Raw genomic sequence first — 26,418 nt, 5'->3', positions numbered from 1 at the left:
AACATGACTACAGGTTCAAACATCAAGGACCACCATGAGGTGGACAGATTCCCACTCCATCGAATGAATGGTGTGAGTATAAAAGAAAATCAATGAACAGACGGGCTCACTAGAGGGAACATGATTACACAGTTTATGCCCAACAATCCAGGGTAACTTACTAGGTCATGATGGTCACCGACGTCTTCCTAGGCATGAAGGTCGGTATTGAAAAAAAACAGAGATCTTGGAGATTCAAGTCTCACCAAGAAGATTAGCGAGAAGAATAGGTTGTGGTGAAACAGTCCCTGCAGCAGTGGAGCAGGACTTCCAGTAAACTTCACAAACATCATGGAAATCTTTGAGAGAAATTAGCGATCTAGACCTCTTTGAAGAATCTAGGACCTAAACCAAGCAGATAGAGAAGAGGATGGAGATGAGACAGATTTCAAACGACTCTCAAGCAAGAGGAGACGTTTTGGTAACAAAGGTCGAGGGTAAAATGGCTGAAACTGGGTAACAAAGTACTACTTTCTTCCATAAGATCGCAAACCATAGGGGCAAAGCTGACATCATAACCGATAGCAAAGTTAGAAATAGGATTTTTGAAAGGCAGCATGAGATTAATAGGGCTATAATGAGATTTTTTAAAAAACCATTCTCTGCTTGTATCACGACCAGACTTCAGATGGACAACCAAACCTTTTTGTCCTTACCAAGAGAGAAGGCCTGTTGGCTAGAAAGGCCTTTCTCGGAGAACAAGAAACTTCGGGCGATAATCAAGCTAGGCCAGAACAAGGCCCTTAGGCCAGATGGTGTCCCAATCGCCTTTTTCAAAGAGATGTTGACATACCTTAGCACCTGATATCTTCGCTTTCTTCAATAAACTTAACTGAGGGAGATTCCACGAGGCCATGAACACCTCATCACCTTGATTCCCAATAGGGAAGATGCCAAAGGGTTTAAGGATTTCCGCCCTATCAGCTGACCAAATAGCTCATACAAATTCTTAACTGAAGTTCTGCCCTCTCAGCTTAAGAAGTCATGGACAATATCACTTCCTCAAACTAAAGTGGGGCTAGTTATCAAACTAGACTAGGAGAAGGCTTAAGAGCATATCTACTGGTTCATTTTGGAAAGGGTCCAACTTAAAATGGGCTTAGGAGAAAAATGGAGGTGGATGAAGGGTTGCATTTCAATGAACGGTTGCATTTCCTCCCCCTTCTTTTCTGGTCTCCATCCTGAAGGACTAAGGCAGAAGGAATCCTTGTCCGCTTTCTCCTTGATTGTAGCAGGAGTGTTTAGCCAATCAATCTCAAGATTGTTCCAACAGAGCACCGTCAGAGGATTCAAATCTCTTTAGAATGGCCCTGAAATTACCCACCTTCAGTATGCAGGTGACACACTCGTCTTCTGTGAGCGTCAACCCAACAAGTAGACGCATCGTGGCTCTACTTCAAATGTTTTGAAGTATCCACTAAAGTGGAATATCAACTGGCTCATAATCTATTAAAGAGGTTATGACGTCGAGTTGATGCAATCCCATCGAATAACATCAGACCCCGTCTCTACCTAGGGAAACCATGGAAGCAGTTGTGAGACCCAATAGTAGAAAGATTTGAATGTAGGCTGGCATCATGAAATCTCTTTTGGGTTAGCACCCTTATCAAAGCAATCTTAGAAAACCCATTTTCCAAATGTCCTTATACCACATGCCAACATATGATTTGGGATTTCCTCTACTAAAGTGCAGGTGAATCACATAAATTTCATCCAGCAACCTGGAACAAGGTCCACAAACCCAAAAAGCTTAGGTGACTTGGATACATAAATCGGAGACTGTAATAGAATCCTTTTAGGAAGGTGGAGGCGATGGATTGCTATAGAGCAAGACCAGCTTTGGCAATCTGTAATCCGCCACAAATATGGCTTGTATCACCCAGGCTGGTTCCCGAAGGCAATTAGGACTGCTAGAGCATCTCGCGCTTAGGAGTGTTCATTAGCAGGGAGTATATAGGATCAAGAGTGGAAGCAGAACGAGATTCTCAAAGGACTTACAGATAAAAGATAACAAACTACGCAACCCAGTCCCCAATATCTTATGAGTGGTAACTTCGCAAATTCTACCATAAACTACTGCTATGATGAGATTGGAGGGGTTACAATGTGGAATCCCATACCCAGGAGGCCTCTGAAAGACTCAGAATCTCGAGAAATTACAGCCCTCTGGGGGATGTTTTGATCTTCCCAACAACCTCATGGAGGACAAGACAAGTTTGTATATGTAACTGCCAACTTGGATTTCTTCTCAATCTTGTCCTTCTACAGGTTACTCACCACCAGCCCGCCGCCCCCCCCCCCCCAACACACACACACTGGATAGAGCTATCCAATAGGGGTCTCACAGCAGAAAACCTGCATAGGGGAGAATTTCACCCACCCAAACAGCCGCAAAGAAATACCTGTTTCTCCACTGCCAAGTCACTAGGCATATGTGGGCTGACCTACTACAATCTTTTGAATGGTGTTGGGTCTTTGAACTCAGTCCAAAGACTCTTCCAGGCCTTTAACTCTCTGTCGTACCTTTCAGTGGGCTTATTTTTATGGAGAGCCTCAGGGCTAGCCACTATTTGGATACTTGGCTTGCGAGAAATAGCAGAACCTTTGAAGGAAAGGTAGCTATCATCGGGGAACCATCGAGCATATCAGGTACTTCACCATCTTCTAGGCCAAAGGCATCCCTGTCCTCGAGCCCTTCTCATTAGTGGACTTTTAGACGAATTGGAAAACCATCCTTCCGTTCATCTGAGACCAGACCCCAAGATTGCGTTTATGGAGACCACACTTCCATCAAGCAAAATGCTGATGGATATTCTATCGGAAACCCAAACCCTGCTGGTATTGAGGCATCTTTAAAGATGCCTAGGATTCTACTCTAGAATACTTCTAAGGGTGCATGAGAGTTGTCAACTCAACAATGACCAAATCGGTTGCCTTGCTCAAAGGATTGAAGAGGATAGAACATTCTTGGGGCAACTCTCTAATAATTGAATGTACTTTAAAAAATGACATGATCTAGGCTTCTAAAGAAACAATGCCTGAGGGGATTAGACCATCTATTTGACAACATCTATCACCATTGCAGGCCACTCTGAGTCAGATTCAGGCACATCTAGCGGGATGCCAACACCATTGCTAATGCTTCTGCCAAGGAGGATGCCACTAGAGGGCTCAAAGGTAGCAGCACAGTTGTCAATATCACAAGCATGATTGGCAGAAGGATCAGAATCAAGAGCAGGGAATCGGGAAAGACTATAAAATCCCTCTGGTGGAGAGTGTCGTCCATACAATGCATATGCTGGGAATCGATATCCCCAAATGTCAAGGATCTTAGCCTCAACCTTTTGGAGATCTCAATCCAAACCTTATGAGATCTCAATCTGAACCTCTTGGGGATCTCACTTCCAACCTCTAAGAATATATTTAGCATAGGACTATATATAATCTTTAAAGTAGGGATCTCTTCATTTGCAGTCAGCAAGCAATGCAACCACGTTGAAAGGATAGTTGCATTGGTAGCTGACTAGATATAAAGAAAACTAACAGTTTGGTCGATCTTAGAGCCAGTTTGAATGAGAGTCACAGGTCCAATCCATTTCGGTTGACATGGCTGAGGTCAAAGCGAGCTCCCAAGCATAGTTTCAAAAAGCGGACCGCCCAGTGCCTAGGCGGCCGCCAAGGACTTGCGCCCCACCCAAGGGCTGAAATGCGGCTCCTTGAGGGTATTTTTGGGTCATTTTTTAATACTAATGGGGAAAAATTGTGGGTTTTAGGTTCATTTGAAACGTAAAACCCATTAGAGGCTATTTTAAATAGAGAAAACCCAAAAAAAGAATATTTTCTACTGAGCCGCCCAGGTTCTGGGCGCCCGCCTAAGCGCTGGGCGGCCTGGACGTCCCCGACCACGTAGGTGCCGCCTAGCGCTTTTTGAAACACTGCACCCAAGGGACGACATGTGCCAATACCAAAACTGACATAGGACCAAGTGGTAACTTCTTATACAAGTATGGCCAAGCCTCAGTGGGCTATCTAGCTAAGATTAAGGTTCAGCAAGGTCTAGGAAAGACTGATGTTTCCTATACTGAGTAGGAGGGCATGGGCATGATATGAGGACCAAAGGAGGTAGGATAGGCTAGGTCTATGGGAGGAAGATTTAGAGTATTTATGTCACACCCCAAGTGTACTAATATTCTTGAGGTGCGACAGGCTATTCCTATACTATATATATATAAAACAATACTCGAAATTTCTACTTATGTATTGCACCAAAACGGATTTTTCCATTTCTAAAAATTTGTACAAGATCTACTCACAACTAATATTAAAAGGAAGGTCAAGTTTCCCAACTGTGCAAAGCACACTTTCAACTTATGTTAACATGAAGCTTCATACATTTACAATTTTGATAGAACAAACGCTACAAAAATATTTGATCCTGATTACAATTTCTCCCAAGCTACTCCTATTGTACAACGTATGATAAGGCTGCCATTACTCTGAAAAGAATTCACAACAGTTTGATAAGCTTAACTACTCAATAAGTGACCGTCATTATCCTAAATTCATAATTGGAAAATGTAATAATTTTTAAAAGAATACATATTAAAACAATACGAAGAGGAACATACATAAGAACAGTTTTAAGTTCAAAAACACACAATTTAATATAATCCCAAGGATTGAGCTGCATACAAACACTTTGACAGAAATGCATAATTCAATAGATTTCACAAAATACCCTACTAACGTCCCAAGTAAGTCACCTATATACCCCACCAGCATCCTGGATAGGTCCACTTAATCCCTGTAGGTCCAATCATACCTCACCGGCGTACCGTATGAGTCCACTTAATCCCTACAAGCATACCGGATAGGTCCACTTAACACCTACAGGTCCAATCATACCTCACCAGCGTACCGAATGAGTCTACTTAATTCCTAGCGGTGTACCGGATAGGTCCACTTAATCCCTGCAAGTCCAATCATACCTCACCGGTGTACCGGAACAGTCCACTTAATACCTACCGGCGTACCAGGTAGGTCTACTTATAGTTAAATTATCTCTTGAACTTCTTTAAAAATCAAAAAGCAGCAATATCATACATTTAAAATATCATGAAAATCCTTAACGTGAATTCATTTGAACCAATTAATATTACACTATTATGAGAGAATGATGAGATGATAATAACCACTTATTAAAATTACACTATTATGAGAACATGATGAGATGATAATACCACTTATTAAAATTACACTATTATAAGAGCATGATGAGGGAAGGAGAGAATAATTGAAATTGAAATGAGTGAGAGAGAGAAGGAACTTACGTAGAGAGAGAGAGGAGCTCCTATTTGAGAGGGGAAAGAGAGGACCAATTGATGCTTTGTTTAAGGGAATAATGGAGTATTTATAAGGGTAGGACTCAATATACACTTGGCACATGACATCCATGTGTTATTTTTCTTATTTTAATAATAGCCACCATGATGATGGCCATCATGAGACACCTCACCCTAATCATGATGATGGCCATCATGAGACACCTCACCCTAATCATGATGATGGCCATCATGAGACACCTCACCCTAATCATGAGACACCTCACCCTAATCATGAGACACCTCATATTTCATTTTCCTTTAATTTATAAGTTTTTTTTTTTATGCAAAAAAATGTGTAAGTATAATGGTGGTCCAATGGTGTACTGTAACCTCACAGACCATCATTTAAATTTATGTCGTTATTCATTTATTTATTTATTATTAATATTATTTTTACTACTATTATTTTTATTATCACTATTATTGTTATTATTCTTATTACTATTATTATTATTATTATTATTATTATAAAGACCCGACCACCTATCTCAAACTCAAGGTCTCTCCATCTGTTATCGGCATAACTCTTTTCTAGACTCTGAGCTGTTCTAAGCCTTTTCCGAATTAATGCTATTTTATCTGAGGTTATCTAGACGATTTTTTGCCCCAAAAGCCTTCTTTCACCAACCTCGTCTCAACAGACAGATGACCTGCATTTCCTTCCATACAAGGCTTCATATGGGGCCATCTGAACACTAGCTTGGAAGTTGCTATTATAGGCAAACTCTATCAAGGGTAAATGGCCATCCCAACTTCCTGTAAAGTTCATGACGCAGGCCCTTAGCACAGCTTCTAAGGTCCGGATAGTCCTCTCTGTTTGCCCATCAGTTTGGGGGTGAAAGGCAGTACTAAAGGTGAGTCTCGTTCCCATGGCTGACTGCAGCCAACCCCAAAATCTAGAGGTAAACCGAATGTCCCTATCCGATACAATACTAACCGGATCTCCATACAACCACACTATTTCCTTGATACACAACTGGGCCTGTCAATCTAAAGTGTAGGTCGTGGGGATCGATAGAAAGTGGGCAGCCTTGGTCAGCCAGTCCACAATGACCCAAATGCTGTCATGCCCTGAACTTGTTCTTGGCAAGCCGGAGATAGTCCATAAAAATGTGCTCCCATTTCCACTCCGACACAGGTAAGGGTTGCAACAACCCAACGGGCTTCTAATGCTCAACTTTTACTTGCTAGCATGTTAGGCACTTCGAAACAAATAGTGCAACCTCCTTTTTCATATCATTCCACCAGAAGGTTTTCTTCAGGTCTTGGTACATCTTGGTACTCCAGGGATGAATGGTATAACAGGAGTGATGTGCTTCTTCCAAGATAGCTTTCTTCACATTTTCATCATCCGAAACGCAGATCCGACCTCTGAATCTTAATAAGTCGTCACTGCTTATGGAGAATTCGTCTCTGTTTCCCAACTTCATTTCTTCTATAATTTTTATGAGCTGAGGGTCCCCTTTTTGTGCTAGCCGAACCAGTTGAACAAATTAGGGTTCTACCCTTATGTTCGCAACCATACCTACCCTACCATTAAGGGGCGGAGTCGGATGTCAATCCACTATCTCTTTTAACAACTTTATTTCTCAAATCATTAGATGAGCTAGCACTCTAGTAGACTTCGTACTTAGAGCATCTACCATAACATTAGCATTCCCTGAATGATAATGGCTTGTACAATCATAGTCTTTTAGGAAATCCATCCATCTTACCTGCCGCATATTTAAATCTTTCTGGGAAAAGAGGTATTTCAAACTCTTATGATCTGTATATATTTCAAATTGCTCACCATACAGATAATGCCTCCAAATTTTCAACGCAAATACTATTGCAGCCAATTCTAAGTCATGAGTTGGATACTTTTTCTCATATTCTTTCAACTGTCTAGATGCATATGCCACTACCTTTCCATGTTGCATAAATACGCAGCCCAAGCCTTGAAGTGAAGCATCACTATAAATCACAAATCACCCATTTCCCTCAGGAAAAGTTAGGATAGGCGCTAAAGTCAATCGGGCTTTTAGTTCTTGAAAACTCTCCTCACAATCATTTGTCCATTCAAATTTGACATTCATGTGACGACCCTAAATTTTTGGGAATATATATATATATATATATATATTATAAGAATAATAAAATAAAATAGTAATATTAGTAACAAAATAATAATAATAATAGTAATAAGAATAATAACAATAATAGAGATAATAAAAATAATAATAGTAAGAATAATATTAATAATAAACAAATAAATAAATGAATAAAGGCATAAATTTAAATGATGGTCCATGAGGTTACAATACACCATGTGACCACAAATATACTTGCACGTTTTTTTGCATAAAAAAAAAAAAAAAAATTATAAATTGAAGGAAAATGAAATATGAGGTGTCTCATGATGGCCATCATCATGATGAAATGTCTCATGGTGGCTATTATTCAAATAAGAAAAATGATACATAGTAGCCATGTGTCAAGTGTATATTGAGTCCTACCCATATAAATACCCCTTTGGCCCTTTAAACAAAGCATCAGTCGGTCCTCCCTCTGTCCTCTCAAATAGGAGCTCCTCTCTCTCTACGTAAGTTCCCTCTCTCTCTCACTCATTTAAATTTCAATTATTCTATCCCTCCCTCATCATGTTCTCATAATAGTGTAATTTTAAAATTTTAATAAGTGGTTATTATCATCTCATCATGCTCTCATAATAGTATAATTTTAATAAGTGGTTATTATCATCTCATCATGCTCTCATTATAGTGTCATTTTAATAAGTGGTTATTATCATCTCATCATGTTCATAATAGCGTAATTTTAATAAGTGTTTATTATCATCTCATCATGCTCTCATAATTTCTCATAATTTTAATAATTTTCATTCCCATCTCTCCCTCATCGTATCTCTCATCATACTCATCATACTCTCATCATGAGCATAATTTTAATAGTTTTCAATTATTCTCTCACCGTTATCATACTCTCATCATGAGCAAAATTTTAATAGTTTCATTATTCTCTCTCCATCATACTCTCATCATGAGTATAATTTTGATAGTTTTCAATTATTCTCTCTCCCTCATCATACTCTCTTCATAAGCATAATTTTAATATTTTTCATTATTCTCTCTCCCTCATCATATGTCTCTCATAATGATCGTAATAATATTCTCATTATTATAAAATATTAACATCTTATAATAGTAGTCTTAATTTCATGGCATTCTCATATATTATAATATAATGATTTCATTCCCATATATCATTGTATTTTATTCTCATATCATGCATGTATAAATTGTAATATTTCACTCTCATACCATCCTCATACATGATATTATTCTCATATCATCCCCATATAATATATCATTGTCAATCCCAGAGTATTCCCATAATAGTATTTTCATTGCCATATCTTTTTTTAGATAATGTTCACTTTGTATTACTGTATGAGTGAGTACAGTTTTCATTCCCATATCATTCTCATTTATTATATTATTATGATAGTATGTTCATTTTCATGACATCCACACGCATCATCCTCTCATAATTTGAATAATATACTCACGAAGTATTATTTTCTCCTAACGATATTATTATTTTAATGACTATGTAATATTTCCTCTCCCTTATGAACATATTCTCTCCCCATAAAAAGAAAACTCATTTGGCCTCGTGTCCTACACCTTTAGCTGAACGCCAATAATCTCGGTCGAACTCGGATAGCAGTAGCCATATACCCATCTCGTGACCTATAAATGTAAGTAACCTCATTTTCCTGAAATTAATACGCTTTTAATAAAATTATGATAATTTGTACATCACTTTTACAAGTGTTATGCATAAATGATTTCATTTTCTAGCAAAGTAGAACTGGTAATTCCTCTTTTAGTAAAATTGTGAGATTTCCTTTTATTGTTTTGAATATTTAAACACTATAAAATTCATGTGCAAATGACTTCATTCTCCTATAAAATCATTATTCAAAGAACTGATATTTCTGCACTTGATTGTACTATTGCCACTACTGTAAGATTCACGCATTTCTATATTTAACTGTATTTTGTCCGTATGAACGCTATCTATTCTTGTGAAATGATTATTTGCGTATTTGCATTCCCATAAATTGTGATAATTCCGTATTTAATTTTGAGTTCCCATAAGAGTTCTTCTATTGATACTAAACTGTCTATCTTGTTACATTTCAAGAATGTCTTTCCGAACTGCTACCTTTCCAAAATTATTGCTCAAAATGTTTGACTGGCTACTTATAGATATTTCAATGAAAGTTATTATTATTAATTGGTTCAAGTAAATTCACATTAGGGATTTCAAAGATATTTTCAATGTATGATATTGCTGCTTTCTGATGTTTAAAGAAGTTTCAGAGATAATTTAAGTATAAGTAGACCTACCTGGTATGCCGGTAGGGACTAAGTGGATTCATTCGGTACACCGGTGAGGTATAATTGGACCTGTAAAGATTAAGTAAACCTATCCGGTACGCCGGTAGAGATTAAGTGGACTCATCCAGTACGTCAGTGAGGTATGAGTGGACTTGCAGGGATTAAGTGGACCTATCCAGTACGCCAGTAGGGATTAAGTGGACTCATGCGGTACGTCGGTGAGGTATGATTGGCCCTGTAGGGATTAAGTGGACCCATCCAGGACGCTGGTGGGGTATATAGGTGACCTACTTAGGACACCAGTAGGGTATTTTGTGAAATCTCCCGAATTATGCATTTCTGTCAAAGTGTTTGTATGCAGCTCAATCCTTGGGATTATATTAAATTGTGTGTTTTTGAACTTAAAACCATTCTTCATGTATATTCCTCTTCATATTGTTTCTTTTAAAACCTATTACATTTTCCAATTATGAATTTACGATAATGACAATCACTTACTGAGTATTCAAGCTCATCAAACTGTTGTGAATTCTTTTCATACTAATGGCAGCCTCATCATGCGTTGTACAGCAGGAGTAGCTTGGGAGAAATTGTAATCAGGATCAAATATTTTTGAAACTTTTGTTCCATCAAAATTGTAAATGTATGAACCTTCATGTTAACATAAGTTGAAAGTGTACTTTGTACAATTGGGAAACTTCTGAATGGACCTTACTGTTAATATTAGTTGTGAGTAGATCTTGTACAAATTTTAAAAAATGGAAAAATCCAATTGGTGCAATACATAAGTAGAAATTCTGAATATTGTTCTATATATATATAATATAAGAATAGCTTGTTGCACCTCAAAAATGTTAGTAAACTTCGGGTGTGACATTTAATAGAGGTTAAAGTTGCTAGAGTTTAGCAAGTCCAGCAAGACGAGGATAATGAGATGGAGATCCTAGGGTTCAATAAGGCCCAATCTTGGGTTCAAACTAAAGTTTGAGTGCCATGGGAGGGTTGGGCATATAGCTGAGATTTGGAAAGTTGAACCAAGATTGTTTATAGCAGCACTTGAATCAGTGACAAACTTGGTTGTGGGGAATTTTAGAAGAGGATTTGCTACACAAGAGGGGAAAGAAGGAAACCAAGCATGTACACCACCAACCCACAAAGGTTATGAGGAATCTCTCCACCAAAAAAATATGGGGGTTCTAACCTTAGGGAGAGACTCTTCCAATCCTAGGTTAGAGTTGAAGAATCACTCTCTACAAAACGAGTTGGAGGAATCTCTACTCTGAAAATGGCCTCTCACAGTAAATTGAAAAATCAATTTTTATTACTCAACTTGATTGATTTGAAGACTCTTAACTTTATTATGCATTGAGACCACAATCTTCTAAATGTTTGATCTTTCCAGAAGATTGACTATGTTTTATTTTTAGAGTAGAAGATTGACTATGTTCCCTACCCTAGCCTTCTAAAACCCAGTAATGGAAAGAAAGATACCTAACACACTAATGAAAATTAAAATTCGTCATTGATTTTTCCATCAGGCTTTCAAACATGATTTGAAGCCCGAAATTTCAAAGGTCCAAAAAGCCCATAAAGATAAGATCATAGATCTCAAAGAGCTCTTTGATTAAGCTTTGGTTCACCCAGAACAAACTTGTGCGTCAAAGTTAAAGCCCTAGGAAAGTAGTCTGCATCATGATGCAACTGACGTGGAGGTGTGGGTGCTATCAATAGGCCAACAAAATTCAAAACCAGTAGAATTGAAGGAGATGGAGATAGAAGGCGATTTCAGAAAATATCATCTCATGGGCGAAGAAGGAATCGTCATGTCCATGGAGGCTTCTTTTTTTGGGGGGAGGGGGGAAGAAAAGAAGACTCAAAATGAGAAACTTTGAAGAGAACTTCTCTATTAGCAGTCAGTCAGTCTCTCTCCACAACTCATAGAAGGAAACCAATGCAATGGCTGATCATTTGGCACGCAAGGGGGTCCATAGAACTTCCCTTGATGTCTCATTTTTTGTAGTTTCTTAAAGGTCTATAGGATGGGACAATTTTGTGAATGAACACTTGTAAATGAATTATACCTTAATGAAATAATTCATACCTATCAAAAGAAAAAATATATACTACAGCAATCCTGAAATCCACTAAATCAAGCTGTACTCGCAAGATTCCATTGATTTCAATCCTCCAACTCACATATAATGTTGAATCTGACATCATGCCTTGACATTTCACTCCTAGGGAATTTCCTACTTAGATCCATCCAACCTTCTAAAGAAATGAGCATATAAATCTAAGGAACTTCTCAATGGGGAAGGCCACACGCTACCATGTGGGTTTTGTGGGACTACGAGCCATGAGCACATTGAAGTACTCAACAATCCAACATCTTAACTCACAAGCCTAGGCACCAATAAGGAAACCATCATCTCACACCTCAAGCAGTCAACCCAGATGCAGATAAAAAGCATCCACAATCCTACCAGCCAATAGAAAAGCACCATATCCCATGATTTAATTCAAGAATCCCAAACATCATGAAAGTTAACTTCTATATGACCTAAGATAGAAACAATTCTACATGATCATGCCACATAAATATATACTACAAATCGAAAATGCATTCATGTACAAGAGAATTATCAATCTTATATCAGTCATGCTTAACTTGCCAAGTAATTGTCTATCAACCACGAAAAGCTAACTACTTACATTTTGATATGCATGTCAATAAAAAATTCCTCAAATCATGATTCTTAGGGATCTAAATACCAAGAGAATTAGATTGGAGATGTATGGGGTTGTGGGGAACATCTGAATCAATCAGAAACCCCTTAAAATGACAGTCTACACGACTTTCAAAAGAAATATCCTCTAATGCACACAAAAGTCGGCAATCACGAAAACCACAATAACTTTCCATTCCTCCCCAAATTTCTAGGGAGAAACAACACGGTTGAACTAAATAAGGGAGGGCTAGGTCAGATAAAACAAAGCCTCGCACCAGTGAGATTTGCAGGAGTCCTCAAAGTCTATCACAAAACCCTAATTAGGTATTTAGGCCTTGATTTGAATGGAATAACCGTCTATATGCATATCAGTGGACATAGATTGATGAGAACATCAAAAAATTTAGGATTGTAATACGCACGTAATCCTTACAGTAGATGATAACTGTTCCTACTTCGTAAAAATGTGGTCAACCCTAATTCAAGAGTAATAATTCCGGGTTTCTTTGAAAGTACTTGATGTAGATTGTATACATGGAATTGCATGAGGACCAGACAAGTTGCTGCTCTGATTCCATGTCAAACCCTAGAGCAGCATGATTTAAGGTTAGTGAGGTGTGAAGAATTAGAAGATGAAAATCACAATTGAACAGAAGTAGATTCTACAGTGTATAAAAGCTCATCAATATAGAAAAGAACTAGACCTTTTAAAAAATATTGTTTGCTGGAGATAAAAGGAACATACAAAGGCATTGAAGCAATCAGGTTTTGGTTGAGTTAGTACTAGCAGTAAAGACAAAATTATTCTTGAATGTTGTGCAGGACCTTCAGGCACTAACAATGCCAGTTGGGCCAAAGCTAGTGTGACTCTCAAGAGAATTTGTATGTTTTGGCCATGAACTAGAAGGTGATCACAATGATTAATGAGGTTTCCCTTCCATGTTAGTTCCTCACAATAAAACATGTCACTAGACTGTTGGACAACTGATTGTTTATACAAGAGGGTGATAATGGACAGAAAATTAAACAGACGTATGGAATTGACCACTTCCCTACATTGATCATGGCATATATGTAAATGAAGTAAAATCACAAGCAATTGATGAGTAGCAAATATTGAGGCAACCCTGCAACCCTAAAAATGTTAACTGGCTCATGGGACAGCTCTAGGCCCCCAAGAGGTTGCAGGATAATATTTACTTTGAAATAAGGACTTCGTAAATTTCGCCTTTTGGACTTTGCAATATCCAATGGAAACTAAAGCAGTATCCCCTTGGAATGCAAACAAAGCCTCCCTATCATACACTTGACCTTCCTTATGCAATGACTCTAGATATAACTCAAAAGAAAAGGGGAAAAGAAAAGGCCCATAAATCAAAAACAGATAATGTTTGAAGCTGAAGCTGAAGCTGAATAAATTGTATCTAGTGACCGTAACAGTAATTTCAACATCGCTCCTTAGAACAAAGAAATATCATCATCTCTACATCTATCCAAGTCAATAATCCAAAACCTCGGTTTTAGAGATGACGGCCTTGCAGATCAGCTCGCAGTTCACTGAATCTTATGCTAAACTATTCTCAGAAAGTTCTACCACGTATTACACAGTTCTCTTTTTGTACTAGGAAACTAAGGAGAAGAACAAACTAATATTAGGAAAAATATCTAATTGCAAAAGGAAACCATAAGCAAATTATAGTCCCTCACATTCACAACCCCAGTACCATCTGGGTTTTCAGGGTTTGAGTAAGGCCCCGGAGATGAATGACTAGGGAATTTGAAAAATCCACTAGCCCATCTTACCTGAGGCCCCAGTCAAGTTAAGATGGGAGCGCATCACCCATAAAAGCTAGGCAATCACAATTAAAAACTTAAGACTGCCTTGAAAATATGAGACTAGATATTCACAAAGAATATCTTTTTTATCATAGCTTATCAGAACAAATAATAAAACAAATACTGAAATTTTTAACTCTCAACAATCATAATATCACTACCAATACATGAGTAGAAAGCTAAAAACAACATTGATAGCAAAATACAAATACAAAAGCAGCACCAAACGCCATGAACAACAAGGAGCCATTGTCAACAAAATTCCAAAGGCCTCCAATCCATCAAAAATCTGACGAGTTATTGAGTTATAGACATGGAAAGGAAAATCAAAACTCACATTACCAACAAAGACCGACCGATTATCTGCCTCTTCCCTGCTTGCTTGTGCTGCAGCAACACTGGCAGGATCTACATTTGTGTTGGTAGCCCAAAGCATAAGTCAACATGGTCAACAACAAAGCGGGCGACATTCCACAAAAGCAAGAAGCATATTATCATAACAATAAAAAAAGCAATATTAAGTCCTAACCTGTGCCACCGGATGAAGGAAATAAGAATTTAATTTAAAATAATATCACTTGAATCAAATGGCCCTACATGGCAACTGAGGCAAGCTGATTTACCATAACTTGAATACATGAAAATAGTGACATAAAAAGGAACGGAAAAATTTGGAAGATGGTGCATCAAAATCGTTTTCATTTTTTTTTTATAATTGATTAACACACCATCGGTAAAGAAGCAGACATCAAGTAGCACTCTATTCAGACGGAACTCAAAAGGATGCAAAAAACTATAAACTATCATGAGTGACATAGAGTAGAAAAAGAAGGACAAAGAAACGTCTGATGATCGTAAAAACAGGAATACGACAGGAAACTTAAAAGGGGTTGGAAGAGAGCAGTAACAAAGGAAGTTAGGGAGAAAACGGTTGCGAGAGGGAAACAAATGTGACAAATGCAAGAGGATCAGGAGCCTCAAGAAGCAAGCCAATCACCATAGATTCCCTTCCCCATCCTCAAGGAGTACAAAACTACATCCTTAAATCGTCATAGTTCTAAAGGATGTGATAGTTATAAAAACACACGCACTCAAAATGGGGGTACGAACACATGCACAAATACAGGAATGGGATTCCCTAGGCACCCCTAATAAGGGAATTGTTGGCAGCTGATGATCCTCCTTCACCCATGGACATGAATATAGTGACATAAAAAGAATGAAAAATGTCGGAGATGGTGCATCAAAAAAAATTTCTTCTTTTGTTTTTTATTTGGTATGGTTAATTATGGGAAAAGAAGCAGACATCAAGTAGCACTCTATTCAGACATAAATCAAAAGGATGTAAAAAATTAACCTATTATGAGTGACAAAGCAGAAAAAGCACGACAAAGCAATGTCTGAAGATCAGAAAAACAGGATTGTAACAAGAAACTTGAACGGGATGGAAGAGAGCAGTGACAAAGAAAGTTCGGGAGAAAAAGGGTTGAGAAAGGGAAAGAAATGCGACAGATGCAAGAGGATCAAGAGCCTCTAGAAGGATTCAGGAATGACAACCTAATCACAACTGATTCCCTTCCCCATCATTAGGGAGAGCATTGCCTGCCTCACGAATCACGTTGTGCCATGACCACGACCTCATCCAAGATGTTTGAGAATATCAATAGGTAAGAAGAATGCCATCTAGCCCACTCGAAGCAAAATGAAGAGGGAAATGGAACAAGAAAGACAGGGATCAAGGACGATCAGTTGCCAATAGTTCCCTTATCAAGAGTGCCAGCAAACCCCATACCTATATCTGTGCATGTGTTCCTACCCATGTTTTGGGTGTGTATGCTTTTATAACTATCCTCACACTTTTGAACTACAATCATTTAAGGATACAGTTGCTTAATCCTTAAGCGTCTATGGATCATGTAAAACGCTGATAGGAGGCTTTACATACATGCCCAACATTTGGGATAGCAAGAAAATATCGGCCTCGCTTGTATGGAAAATGGCACTAAAGAGTCATGGAGACAAAACTAGTAAAAGTGTTTTGCCCCACATGACAATGAGGCTGTTTGGTACCGCATCATTATCCACAACTTCCAAATGGGCCATATGGAGATAGATGTATATAAATCCCATTATCGATTGTGTGACTGAGAGAGAGAGAGATGGGTCCCTCCTCACATTCAAGTCTTCTACCTCCAAGTGTACAACCATTGAGTATCTAGGATGCGGCAAGGACCATGTCCCTATTTTTATGAGGATAGAACAACCTGAAATGTTGGTCCACATTTTTATCCAAATAGAAGCACCAATCCTACTGCAAATCTTTCATACCTCCATCCTTATATTTAAATAAGATAATTGGTATGGCAGACCAGGCTGGCCTCCCCCCCAAAAAAAAAAAAAAAACCAACCCCAATACATAAAAATAAATAAAATGGCAATTTTATGTCACCGTGAAACCGCTATTTAATAAAAACATATTCCTGGCAATTATATGACCCCAAATTTTGGATGCACACCCTCTCATACCAATAACAAATCCCCAAAAAAAAATCGAATTTACACCATAGAAAAGGTCACAGTGACTCCACCAACATAGGACCAACACATCTATTTGGTGGACATTGAGATGTAGGCTTTAAGAACTCAAAATCTATTTCTCTTTTTCAAAATAGATCATCTAATGATTATGGCCAAATACAAAAGTTGTGATTAAAAAGAAATTACTCTAAAGTCTAGATCTAATCATCTCATTGAAGGGAGGGTCTATGCTCATTAGGTTAAAAGGACACTTTTTCGAGTGTGTTTCCAAAAAATCTTTTTGTTTTTAGATTAATCATCCAAATGAAAAGAGTGTATATTTAAAATTTGGAGTCAAACAAATCCCCTAACATGGTTTTCAAAGGCACGTTTCATTAATTAGGAGCAATGGATTCTGAACTAGCCGAAGAATAAAATCCAAATGAACATTAAGTAGGAGCAATATTAAGTAAGTGATCCAAGGCACCCAAGCTCAAGAAGCGATACATTTATAGCCTTTGGCCTCCTTAAAGCACACTGGATGAAGAGAAAAAAAAGGCTTCAAGATAATTTACCAACAGAACTCCATCTCTAAGGCAACCTATCATCTCTCTCCAGAGAAAAGAGATTTCAAACGCTCCACCAAGTCATCAAATAAAGATCTCTAAGTCAACCAAAAGTAAAGTGACAAACCAGGAATTCCCTACTAAACACAGCTAAACAATCTACAGACTACTGAACATCAGCACATCATTTATAGAAATTATTGTCAAGGCCCAGAAAGAAATATTAAAAACCTAGAATAAGAGGGCTAATATTCTTTTTAGGGAATTAAAGCGAAGGAAGGTAATAGTACCACCCATGTTTTTTATGTCACCACCCAAAACAGTTTATCACAAAGAGACAGAGGTTAGTATTTGCCATGAACGTTTTAAACAGCATAATCTTTACTCCCCCTGAAAGATTGACGAACTTCCAGAATTTGTCACCAGAACATCAATATAGAAAATAGCACAGAATGTAGGAAACAATAAGATGAGCCAATTTGAAACGGTAAGAAGAAATTAAAGGGGAAATGTTTTCATACATCTACCACTTTCGTTTCCATGATGCAATATCAAAGAAAGTGTCATTGATTCTCGGAAGCGGATGGTGAGGATGAACCATACACGAATGAATGTACAACATGAAAATTAAGACGAAACAAGCTTCCCAATTGATAAAAAAGAAATTATATTTTTTATACAAAATTCTCAATTTGGAGTTAGGTTTTTGCCTCTCCTCAAATATAATGGGTCTTGCAGTTAATCATAAGTTCAAGTTTCAAAGCCAATTTTTTCTTGGGACTTTCTAGTAAAATCCAAAAAATAACTTCTCTCCTTCTCGGCTATTTGACTAACTTCCTAAATCGACCTATAGTAGAGTCATATTTGTGAAAAATATTTCAAAGTTTTGGTTACGAGAATTGGTTGGCATCAAGTTTTAAAGAGCTACCAATCCAAAGTAGTAGTAGTAGTAGTAATGATAATGGTAACATTGTAGTAATAGTAATGATAATGGCAACAACAACAATAATAATAATAATAATAAGGAAAAAATTTATACATAGCCGAGGCTCTAAACAATCAAATTACAGCCCACCTCAAAAATTTCACTAGAATTGTTTTGATACCCAAATATCCTCAAATTCATCATCTCGACATCAAGATGCATGGACATGAGAAAAAATGGTTTTCAAGGTTTGGAAATAGTGTATCTTGTAATGCATTTTTTGACCGTCAATTTTCAAGATTTTCAAGTTTTCATAGATCTGTTCGATCTACACTATTTTTGAAGCTTTAAATTTTATAATTAAAGATTAGAATATATTTTAAGGCTATCACAAAGATTTTTAGTATTGAAACCACATTTCTCGACATTATTTGAAGGTGTGCTTTACTTTAATTGTTTAGAGCCTCGGCTCTATACAAACCGCACCCTAACATTATTATTAGTAACAATATTATAAGATAAACATAGATTAACGCATTTGAATTACATTTGAACAGAATCTTTCTTTCAACACGTTTTGTAAAGCAAGAAAATTAGAAATGGTAGAATGTCCAAGAGGATTACCGAAGAAGGGTTAAAGAAGCTAAAATATTATTAAGAACAGGAGATAACGAGATGAAGATGAGAGGCAGTGTCAAAACTCCATCCATCCAAATCGTATTAGACAATAAAGAAGAGACCAAATAACATATTTGCTAATATAAAGTTAGAAATCTCATAAGAAGGTAAAGTAACAGGCTATGAAAAATGATGAGGATGAGAAGTAACTTTTCAAACTGCTGTGCAAAATATTACGATGAAATAATACAAGAAACTTAGAGTGACACCAATCCCTACTCTAGACTCCCCCATCCAAGACATTATGTGGACATGGAATCAAAGGAGATGTGGAAGAAGGAGCAAAGGAGAGAGAAAAACCAGAAAACAATCAACCAAAAGCAAAAGATATTCATCAAATACTAAAGGGATAGACCCACAAACAAGTCCTCCCACCCCCCCCACAAAAACAAAATACACACACACACACGCACGCACAACCGACCTACTGTCGTCATATTGACATATTTTTTGTTTCATATTTCTTTTCTGCCTCAACAGTCGAGGGCAGAAAAATTCGATAACAGTAGGTAGGTTGTGCATGTTACCAACATACATCTAAATCACGCCATTATTTTTTTTTAACAAATTTCCCCTTGCTGTTAACAAAAAAATGAAAAGATGAGAATAAACATGTTAAAAAAAAATTGCTGCATATATTAGGGGCATCAAGTGTCCATAGAACAAAAAATAGGATAACAATCCTCACCATACTACAAGCCATAGTTGTTGGGATCGGGAGTAGGAACGGTACCAGGATCGGGATCGGGATCGGAAGCGAGGGATCATGAAATGCTAGAAGATCCTTATAGTTGGGAACGTCGTCCGTACATACACATCTTAGGAATCGAAATCCCCAAATGTTAAGGATCGAGATTCCGCCCTTTTGGGGATCTTGATCCCTACCTTTTGGGGATCTTGATCCCAACCTTTTGAGATCTTGATCCCAACTTTTTTGGGGATCTAGTTACTAACCTTAAAGTGTATGATTATTTAGGAATATGTATACTTTTTAAAGTAGGGATCTCATTATTGATAGCAAGCAAGCAATAGTCATGTTATTAGTTGGCAATAAACAAAGAAAATCATCAGTTACATTGTTGTCTTGGTCTTTAACATTGGGATCAAGATCCCTAACTACAGGAATCAGGATCCCTATCAATGGAGTTCGAGATCTCAAAATTTAAAAATCGAGATACCTGAGAGATCCGTTCCGAGAGCGACAGAATCGAGATCCTAGAAGGGATCGCCTACCAAAGTAGAGATCCTGGTAGCTATGCTACAAGCATGTTAGATAATCCCATATACTATAGATAATGCATGCATATGTGTATGTATATGCATAAGCATATAACTGTGTGTGTGCACATTTATCTATATGGATTTTCATAGCTATTGAACTGCATCATTCTTGAATAGAATACTTTCCAAGTAATACCATTGATCTTCATTGCAAATCATTTTTGGGCAAAGATACTTTTCTTCATCTATTTGGGTTAGATTAGGGGCAATGATAAAAATAAGCACACAAAAGACACGCCATGTATTGCAAGATAGAAGTCAGGGTAAAAATTCAAACTTATAAAAGCATACCATCCATTGCATGCTTGAAGTACAGCTCAATGTCTGTCACAATTTATTTAACAATGGTCCCCAGAAAATGACAAGACTATGAAGATCTCAACAAGTCTCTAATAGGAAAAGGCAAAAAAGATGTAAATCTCCCGTCCCGCAATAGTGATCCCAAATAGACCCTCATGTTTAAGGAAAGCCATTGGACCTAAATGGGGACATTAAACCCCTATTAACTTTTTTTCTCTGACCAAGCTACAAATTTTCCACCATATTTAATCCAAGAACACAGGAGAGGACTCAAGGTTAGGTGATCGGGGTGGTGGGTCGCCACGTCGAGTTTCATTTCTACCACGGGTAGGGGACCCATCCCCATTAAACTACACCCGAATCTATACTTTTAACAGATACTTTACAGAGAACATTTCCAGGTATAGGAAACCACAAAAAGAAAAAACCATTTCCATGCCTTTTATGCACCCACTATATTATGCAAAAGTAAATAAATAAATGCAACAAGAAAAAATCAAGACCACATGGAGATTGTAAACGACTGTTGTTTTAGCTGCCTCATTCAAGTTTCCCAAAAATGGACATGAACAAATGTGCTGATTTTAAACCAATTAAAAAAAAAAGCCTGAAATTTGGCGGCAAGGACAGTAGAATCCAAAACAAGGAGAAGAATATATCAATCTAAGTCCCATCAACGCTCAAAAGTTAAACATTACTGAAAACTACGCATCACTCAAAAGAAAAGACAAAATGGGGAAAACATTATCAAGGGTAGTAGCAGTTTCCAACTTGGGAAAAAGTACTGCAACCATCAACACCCTCAACAATCTAGCCCAAACCCAATTCCTAACATTAACTGAACAAAAAGAAACAAATGATCCTTGAATCAAGAAAACGATTCAATCAATATGACATAAGATAGTGTCGATAATACAAATAATTGCTCGGAAATCACACATCTCATCGCTCCATTAATGATAAAAGTTAAAAACGAAAAAAGATTAAGTTGCAGGAGGAGGGTGAAACCTTGAACAGCGCCCATCTCCTTCTCGACTTTGGCCTGCATCTCACGCAGAGCAGCAGCTTCCTCCTCCATCTCTTTAAGCCTCTTCTTCATCTCATCCAGTTCCTAATTGACAAGTTATTGAGGAAACAACAGAAAAGCTCAGTTCATTAGAGGACTCTCTCTCTCTCTCTCTCTCTCTCTCTCTCTCTCTCTCTCTCTCTCTGTAAAAATATGAAAGGAGGAAGAAGTGAGAAGGAGAAGAGAGATAGATATGGGAGTTAACCTTGGTAGCAGCGGCGTCTTCGTCTGCCCTAGCCATGTCGACATCGGGGTTGTCAGCCCCTTCCATGTCGACCTCGTCTGGGATGTCTCCGCCGTACACCTCGTGCTCCTCTTCCTCCATTGTCTCTCTCTCTCTCTCTCTCGCTCCACTTTCTCTCCGTGAATGCCTAATATAGTGCGGCCGATTAATTTCTACTGGTCATGAATTTCTACTGGCGGCCGATTAATAGATGAACGGTGATGGTGAGAACGCATGCAAGGCCAGCGGCCCGTTTTCTCTCTCTCAGCCACCGTCCATCGATTTATTCCATGGCCTTAAGAACTTATACCATGGACTCAGAAAGATCTCATGGATCGTGGTACTCAAGTCTAGAGAGAGAGAGAGAGAGAGAGACAGCGAGACGGGGTTAGCAATGGGCTCTAGGCATCGTGGTCGAGGTCGGGGCAATACAAGACGATGTCTTGAGTACCATTCCGACTTGGTCCCTATTCTATGTGACGTATTTCTTTTACGTTAAAATATATATATATATATATATAAATTAACATATAAACACTATCTAAACCGATTTGATGAACACGAATGCTTAATATATATAATCAAGAGAGGCACTATCTAAACCGTTTTGATGATCACGAATACTTAATATATATAATCAAGAGAGAGGCATTAGGTTGGCACGAAGACCGCTTGAGGGTGAGAGCTTAGAAAGACCTTACCTTGTTTGTCTATTATTGAATAGCAGTAATCGTGATTAATATAAACATTTATGTTGAGAGGTAAGTCAAATTTTTTTAGGAATTTATTTAGTTTGACAGGTTTGTCCAAATGGAGAGGGGCAAATGTATTGCAAAACTAATATTTAAAACATATTGATCCAAATCAAAATAGGTTGATTTAGATCAGTTTTCATGGGAATTGGTTTGGTTCCCTCAAATTATTGGGAATTAATCCAACTCCCTCTAAATGTTAGGAATAGGCCGGTTTTGATTGGATCCTACCTAGAACCGACCAATTCCCACTTAGAAAAGGTCGGTTCCTAGTTCTATGTAGTTTTTAGGTTTATAAATTTTATTTTCAAAACTTTTTACTTGTTAGATGACCCACATTATCTATATAATTGTTATTTAAATAAATTTTTGTTTTATATTTTAGATTTGTAATTACTTAAAACTAATTACATTTTTTATATATGTTTTTTAGATTTCTATCTATTTGCTAAAGGCCCCACAATTCCATGTGGATGGCTCCTCATCTACTAGATGGAATATAATAAATATACATTCCCTTTAGTATTTTATAATTTATCAGTGCTAACTTTTATCTAACCTCTCTAATATATGATAAACCTTTTAAAGTTTTAAACTTAAACTTTTATGGGCTATAAGTATATACTCCACCTAAAAATTTCTCTATTAGTTTAAAACTTTTATGGGCTATAAGTATATACTCCACCTGAAAATTTCTCTATCTTAAAGTGCAGAACGTTTGGAGGCCGTTTGGGTACTGGAAATCTATTACGTGACAATAGATTACAGGGAAATATGCTATTTTCACGGTTTGGGTACACTTAATCGTAAAGAAATGTAAAGAGATTATGCGAGATTTCTCTAAAAATCAGGAAATCCATTATGGGGTGATAGGTGAAAAATCTATTACGAGAGTGACGGTTAATTTTGAGAAATCTTTCGTGTGCGTTTTTGCCTATCCTATCTATGATTAAAAAAAATCTTCTAAGCCCTCCCTCTTCATAATAAGTAGGTGATCCCAAAAAGCTTGTCCCCTTTATCTGAAGGCATCAGCTGTCATATAAAAACAAAAATAATAAAAATAAAAGTCAGTAATCAATGATAAATTACACAACACAATTATAACAAAAAATTTCACACAACATAATGTGATCCCCTTTTTAAGCTCGTCCCCTCATCTGAAGGCATCAGTGTCCGATAAAAACAAAAATAATAAAAATAAAAATCAGTAATCAATGATAAATTACACAACACAATCATAATAAAAAATTTCACACAACATAATCCTCATAAGAGATTACTAAAATCTCAATTGAAATAACATATCTCTTTAATCTTCTCCAATACCTCAAAATTTTATACTGCAATTACCAAACTTTCTAGTTTACTAATCAAACTTCTTCCCAATTTTTAACTCGTACCCTACAGATTTTGAATTTAGTATCATAAAATTTATTGTTTATTTGAAATTATATAGAGAGACATTTGAAAGACTTCTATATAAAATAAATACAAATAAGTCTTATCATAATAAAATCATGTTATTCCAATCATATTGTTCCAATGACTTATCATGTTGAAACCAATGTCATGTTAGAAAACATGTGATTGCATATAAGTAGGAAATAGTGTCATGACTGTAAAATAATACAAGTTATTATTAGAAAATCTTTTGGAATGGTGATAATGTTATTAGTAGAAATCTTTTTGGAATGGTGTAATGATGATTTTAATTCAGTATTTTAGTGGAATTTTGTGACAAAAAAGAAAGAAATTCTAATTCTGTATTTTAGTGGAATTTTGTGACAAAAAATAAAGAAATGATAGTTTATAGGCACGTGCTGGTAAAATGTTGGTAATGCATTTCCTATATTTCTTCCAGACATAGCCAAACAATAATAATGTATTTCTCAGGTTGCATCTAAATACTACCTAAACAATAACAATCCATTTACAGGTAATGTATTACGCCAATAATATATTTTATTGACAATATATTTCTAGGTATCCAAATAGCCCCTTGGTGTCTATGAAAGTTCTATCATTTACAAAAAACCATGGGAAAGAAAATGGTAACCAAGTATCGATCTCCCTCTCTCTCTCTACCAAAGATTTTGAAGTTTTACGAAGCTCAAGCTTAGTCATGGCAATATTATTGAAGTTTTACAAAGCTCAAGCTTAGTCATGGCAATATTAGATTCTAGAGCAACTGTCATGCATTTTTCGGATAGGGGCCAAATTTTACCATGTCGGTGACGTTGTGCTATAAAGAATTTTCAATGTGATGAAATTTGGCAAACTAAAGGTGTTTTAATTATTATAACGCATAATTTACGAAACTAACGTTTATATTTGAGAGAGAGGGCTTAGTAGTAAATAAAGAGTGCATTTGCAGGGATGAAAGAGATAGAGAGAGGCATAATTAGAGATTGAATGTGGGGATGAGAGAGATTTCCTCCCAACTATATTTGTAACTTTTATTTTTTTTTAACATGATTATGCCCCAACTCTATGCAAGAAACCTCTAAGCTAAATCAAAGGAGATCATGTCGAACCTATATTTTTCAAGCAGATAATAAGAGATAAATTAAATACCACATCTATAAACAAAAAATATTGATAAAAATATGATATGGAAATAAGTAATTTATTTTAACAAATTAATTTTGTTTTTTTAAAAAAGGGTAGGCAACAACCCCTATCTTTGCAGACACATGAGGTCTTGTAGATTATAAAAATATGAAAAAAAAATTGAGTTAGAGAGATTCTTTTTGTTGCAATGAGTTGTATTTTTTAACAAATTTATAAAATTAATGTAATGGTCAACAAACGCTCAACATGAAACAGGTTCTTAGTATTTTTGTATTCTTGACAAAAGAAAGAAAGTACATAATGAAAAAGCCTCATTTTTTTTAGAAACCTAAAGAACTAGATTTTTAAGAATTTTTAGTGATTTGTTGATTTTTTTAAGGCCAGTTTGGCCTATATGGTTGATCCTTCGATCTGGACCACCAATGTACCGATCTAGATCAGTTTTCGGGATGCAACCGATATTATCGATCCATTTTTCATAAACATTGAGTGAAACTATTCTTGATCTAGTGTGTTGAAAACACATGCTTGCTCTTGTTTAATGGTCCATCAAATTGATCTTAAAGTCACAAAAAAAATAAAAATTAAAAAGGGAAATTAACTATTTAATGTTTTGCTTTTACCCCTATATTTGGAATTCATTCCAAAATACACATAATTAGGAACTTAAAATAGTAGAAAAATAATAAAATATTAAATAGTTGGTAATGTGATGTATATTTTGATAAATTCTATTAAAAAAACTACAGTTAATGTGCAATAGGTTCAATTTGGGATTGAGACATTGGATTATGTTGTCAGTCTTTACTAAAGCATGAGTGGGAATTCGATTGGGTGAAAAAAAAGGGCAAAAAGATAATACGAAAAAAGAAAATTGAAGTTTAAATCCTTCTCGTTTTCAAGCATGCAGGAGCGTTATCTCAAGACAATATTTGCCCCCCTTCGATACTGTAAAATTTATGCATAAGGAAAGGTAATTCTTCCTCGAGATATAAGAAAACAAAAAAGTCTCTTTTGATGCTCTAAATCTATATTGCACTTGAGCTTGAAGCCTACAGTAGACACCAGATTCTTGTATTGTATAGAGAGAGAAAAAGAGAAAATGAGTAAAGAGAGAGATGAATGCTTAGTTATGTTCTCTGTAT

At 36.6% G+C, this 26,418-nt stretch overlaps 1 protein-coding gene across 4 annotated transcripts in view; it reads right to left on the bottom strand.

Moving 5' to 3' along the window:
- LOC18423405 (polyadenylate-binding protein 3) overlaps positions 1-22,074 on the bottom strand; it is a 29,343-nt gene extending 7,269 nt beyond the window's left edge. For all 4 annotated transcript variants that reach the window (XR_016053376.1, XR_016053375.1, XM_011628296.3 and 1 more), the window contains exons 1-3: positions 21,933-22,074; positions 21,670-21,772; positions 14,732-14,802 (exon numbers count right to left, since the gene is read on the bottom strand). Coding sequence is in view for 2 of the 4 variants with exons in the window: in XM_011628296.3 (XP_011626598.1) it covers positions 14,732-14,802; positions 21,670-21,772; positions 21,933-22,052 (294 nt within the window). In the remaining 2 variants the exon portion in view is untranslated. The remainder of the gene's footprint in view (positions 1-14,731; positions 14,803-21,669; positions 21,773-21,932) is intronic.
- Positions 22,075-26,418: the final 4,344 nt, after the last annotated feature.

This window comes from Amborella trichopoda, chromosome 4, assembly GCF_054954075.1.
Source record: "Amborella trichopoda isolate Santa Cruz 75 chromosome 4, AtrichopodaSantaCruz75HAP2 v2.0, whole genome shotgun sequence".
In the NCBI taxonomy this organism is placed as follows: Eukaryota; Viridiplantae; Streptophyta; class Magnoliopsida; order Amborellales; family Amborellaceae; genus Amborella; species Amborella trichopoda.
Note: the sequence above shows the minus strand (reverse complement) of the source record. Positions and strands in the feature narration are given on the sequence as shown.